General features: G+C 43.5%; 1 protein-coding gene across 1 annotated transcript in view; it reads right to left on the reverse strand.

Moving 5' to 3' along the window:
• The window catches only part of LOC126576633 (uncharacterized), a 4,161-nt gene extending 2,265 nt beyond the window's left edge, over positions 1 to 1,896 (reverse strand). The window contains exon 1 of the mRNA XM_050237939.1: positions 1,876 to 1,896. Within this exon, the coding sequence (XP_050093896.1) occupies positions 1,876 to 1,896 (21 nt within the window). The remainder of the gene's footprint in view (positions 1 to 1,875) is intronic.
• Positions 1,897 to 5,000: the final 3,104 nt, after the last annotated feature.

The raw sequence follows: 5,000 nt of genomic DNA on the forward strand, positions 1-5,000 counted from the left end.
ATTGTAGAATATTCAATTCATCATAACGCTACGCTTCATGTTGGTGCTGTGTTTACGCTTGCTTTTACGCTCGGATTTACGCTCCGCGGGCCTATAATCTTTTTGACATAAGTATAATCTTTTTGGCATTACACTCTGAGTTTATACGAGAGTTTACGCTTCATGTATCGCCGGCTAATGATTAAGCATAATAATTAAAGGAACACATAACTTAAAAACTTGTGTATCTTGATCACAAAATCCGAAATACAACAACTATTTAAAGAATTAAAATTCCAATTTGTATAAAACGGAAATTGAATGTTAAGAACGAACTCGAAGAACGCAATTAATAAACCAAATTTAAAAAACAAAATATACTGAAGTAATGTCCAAAATGGGAAAGCAACAATTATACCGTTCGATCAACGCCACTGTCAGCCGTATCGACCTATTCCATTAATCAACATCACTGGTACAGAGAGTGGGGACAACCAAATTTTATAACACAATCATTTCTTCATAATTTATGACATCGGCATCTCGGGTTCGGCAATTAAAGTATCGGTCGATCCTCACCCCGATCATGACGATAATGGAGGAGCCACAAAGTGCACTCTGCAGGCGCACAACAGGCACTTGAGAGTCAATTTGCAAACATCTCATCTGGCGCACCGAAACGATCTCCCGGTCGCGTGTAGGATGTCACACGGGACGTGCCGTCCGGCAGCGCGTTGCAATGGGAACCAAAAGGAAAAAAACTTTGGAAAAAAAAACTTCATCCAAATGATTCAATCCACCCACAGGAAGATCACGATGAGCTGTGACAACCGGCCGGCCTCTTTCGCGCTTCTCCGCTTCTAAAGTAGTAGGTAGTAGTAACAAACTGGCAGAGGTGGTAAAACGAAAGGATTCTGAATCCGGCGATCGGGAAGCAATGGGAACACTTTCACAGCAGGGAACAACTGCACCCGATTGGCGTCGGCACACTGCAGCGCCAAAGCGCAAAGAGATGAACGAAGCAATTCCTAATTAGATGGTCAGCGGTCCTGTCGCCGACCGTCTTCCCCGCGAGGTGGCTTTTCTCACCTCACAACGATCGCCGGCCGGTCAACGAACCGTAACTTCCGTCCACTTCCTTCACGGTTCCAACGATCGTTTCGCTCATCAAGCGCGGGAATGGCGCCCGCCGGCCGCAAGGCGTAATCAAGTAAACCTGTTCTATGAAACGCGAATGTAGGCCAAGGGGGTTCCTCTTCCCAAAAATGGTAGCGACCACTTTCGGGCTAATGACGATGATCTTAGAATAGATCGGAGAACGTTCAAACACAATCTTAGGCTTCAGGAGTCTAATCCACAATTATATTCTACTTAGGCGAGAAGCGGGTTGAAGAATGACTTCCGCAACCGAGATTTGTGAGGGATTACGATAAGTTTTACGATGGGATATTGTTGGAATGATTGCTTTTCAGTGTGCGTCTCTAAAGAACTTCTCCGGATGGCGATGGCAGGTGATCGGTTTATTGTTGTGCAAAACATTTATCGGGCGTCAACTTGACGGGCAGAGTCTCAGCCGCCTTTACGAGCTGATAATTTATTCAAACCAGTGATATTCGAGTGATCACCAGCTTCTTTTATCGTTTAACAAGATTATTTTCTCTCTCTCATTTGTCTCAAATCGAACTTGTTTTCCTGATTTTATGATGGACTGGTAGCAAATTTATTATCTTCTGAACAGGCTGCTGTTCTTATCTTTTTAAATGTGAGTTTGCATTTTCGATACTTCATAATGCCGATATCTTTTCAGCTTTCATTATTTCAATAAAAGTTCTACATCAACAAATCTAATTTATTTACGAACACATTCCGTATAAAGCTACTAAATTCACTGCTCACCTTGTATCTCCCGCTTCCCATGGTAATGCTAGGGTTTGAGGTTCCGCCACTAGCTGTTGTTGTGTAAAACGCACAATAGATCGTTGTTGTCACACCTCTTTTTTCTAACACCGATCACAATCGTTTCCACACGCAAAAACGGTCCAAATGTCCAAATGACCAACACTCGCTCGCACCACAATCCAAAAGCACTCGCTTCTCGCTCGCCCCGAGAGCTCAAGAGCACGAGCAGATTACTTCCTGTCGGATGTTCGCCCTCAACCGGACTGATCTGCTTCGTGTCGTTGGTGTAGGTATTTATAAAAAAAATTTGGCAATTCGTCAGCGACCACCGACCACCATGTCAGTCAGGTTCGGGCATCTACCAAGCACCAGGCATCCCGGTAGTCACCGGGGACCACTGTACGATCTGGTGTTTGTGGAAACGAAAGTGTGTCTCGACGGTTTATTGCGCCCTGTCAGGTCATAGCGCACGGAATGGGGCGCTTCAAAAGAATGCTTTCTTCGGTTCGTATCTCTTGCGCTCGCGCCAAGATTGCGGGCGTAACGTGCGGGATGAGCCACCGTTAGGAAGGTTCGCACCGAGTGACGAATTGCGAAACTTTCCATCAGCCTTTTGCGGTAAAATATGATCCACACGTGAGAAAGTACACAAACGGAGCGTGGCACCGGGATCATAGAAGAGAACTTCGCGTTCTCCAAGGCAGAGTTCGCGGCAGTGGAGATTCTGAGCCGATCGTAAAGTGACCAACAAGATTAACGACTGCTTCCAAGTAACTATTCCATGAATTCGGCATCATTTCAACAGTCTGTAAATCAAATGGCAACTAGCGGACGACACCACGAGCAACAATGGCGAGAGCACGAGCTTGCCAAAACAACTTCTTTGCATTTCACATCGCTTGCCGGTCGCCATTTGTCAGCGGATTGCTCGATCAATCGTCCGATACGCGGTGGGCGTAATGTGGTTATAATGTGACCGGACACTGGAAAAGGAAGCACCATCCCGTGCCAATCGTCTTAGGCCGTACTGGTACCGTTTAGTGGTACCTCCGCCACTCGGCATCACGCTGGGTAGAACAATGCTAAGTGACGTTCGAATTAAACACAGAATAAGAGTAACACATGGACCACGACAGCTTTGCGGCTATGAGTCAGAAGGTGGCGCGCCAACAATGGCATGGTATTGTCAAGGGTTTTAGCGAAAATACTCTCCCATGAAATACTTCCGGATTATGACCATTTGTACTCGCGATGTGGGTCAAACATGAAGCCCTCGATTTGGTTCCATTATTTGCTCTCGCAGCACAGCAGTTATCAGCACGTGTTAGTGTTAGCCCGTCGGGTGGAACTTTCATGTTATCCGTGATTCATCGCAAAGGCTATTGGACTTTTGTCGCACTTCGCTTTCATCAAGGTGTGACGACCGGTTGGTCCTGCCACCGTGCTGTGAAGAAGGGTTTGGTCTGGAATTCAAATATCGGCTAAACATTTACAGACAGTAGCTGCAACAGACCGAACACTGCTAGAGCGTCGTACCACTTTCACTATGTTTTTGTTACATTTTTCATTTTTTTTCTATCAAACTTTCGCTTAGATTTTCAGGCAAACGATACCGGCAATCTGGTATGATTAATGTGCTTGCCAAGTCGGGTTTATGTTTCTTTAGCTTGAGTCATTTAGAATCCGGAAGAAGTTGGTGTCTCCGAAGTGATTTGCTGTGATGCTGTGAATTTACAGCCCTGTTCAGGTACATGTTAGGTAATTTCGATACCGGTTTTGATTAAACTATTAGGAAAACAAAATAATTTCTCTAAATCGGAGTGGTAAATAACCAGCCTTACTATCTTACTTTCATAATCCCTCCCAATCGTTCTGAACAACTTCAACATAAGGTTCAATTTTTATTTGATAACTTTAAAATATTTTTCAACCTAACCAAAATTTAAGAAAATTGGAAGTCATAACACATCTCGCGACTATCGCAGCCTATTATTTTTATCAAAACTTCACTTTTTTAAGACGTATGGCGTTTAAGCGTTTCTGTTTTTTTCTGTATAATTTCGAACTCATTGTCAGTGATAAAATCTCTGTAATAAAAAGGTTTTATGTTATGTCTACAAATCGGTCAGCACAAACGAACTTAAAAGGGATGGGGACTCATCCCCTGCTAATTACGGTAGAGAATATCAATCCTGAGAGCTTCCGAAAATGCAGCAACACCTACATTTCGTTAGTCATCAGCGTGTATCGTTAAAACTCCGCAAAATGAACATCATTTTAAAAAGTCTTTATGCCAGATGTTTGATTCAGCGTTCTGGTTAGAATTAATAACAACCTATTTTCATACGGGGTGCCAGAAGGGTAACTGCTAAGTATAGGAAAACGTTTAAACGATACGTTTATTTTATTATTGACTCAAACTAACACCTAAAATTCAAACAATCAAATTCAATAAATCAATTGCAAAGGACCTTGCGATTGGGCTTGATTTTTATATTCTAGATTTTGATTACAAATGAATAAATGCGTGCTGACAATACAGCCATATAAATTTAATGCTACGATAGCGTTGAGGGTTGGGATTTGAGGCTGCGATAGCGACGAGATTCAGACAGAGGTGATCGAGCGAGTCATCCTTTCGAAATGAACTCCAATGAAGTTGCTAGTGTCAGCTTGCGTGCGGGCAGTTTGGAGATCGGGCATCTTGCACGCTGGATCTACTACGCATGCGAGCAAGATTAAGTGCTGGCAGGCGAAAAAGAGAGACATATTTCGTGCGGTTCGCAGGGAAAATCGAGGATCGCTACTCAAAAATTCTAGCAGCGTTAATGCAGTTTAAAATGTACACCTACAACATGTGTAGCAAGCCTTTGAGGATGTTTCGGTCGGCAGTATAATTTCCCGTCCAAATAGAACCGAGCCAGGGACCAAGTAATCGCCAAAGAATAGTGGTCCAGGTAATGAACCTGCAACCTCGGTAAGGATATATCGGCATGAACATCGTGTTGGTAATTAGCTTTCCAAAACAACAAAAAGGAAGATAATTCAGTTTAAGATTGTCAGTAGGTTGCTGCATGACAGCTGCAGGAGTTGGTGGCGATCGAAATCGACAGTTGATGGAA

The sequence above is a fragment of the Anopheles aquasalis genome, chromosome 3, assembly GCF_943734665.1.
Source record: "Anopheles aquasalis chromosome 3, idAnoAquaMG_Q_19, whole genome shotgun sequence".
Classification (NCBI taxonomy): domain Eukaryota; kingdom Metazoa; phylum Arthropoda; class Insecta; order Diptera; family Culicidae; genus Anopheles; species Anopheles aquasalis.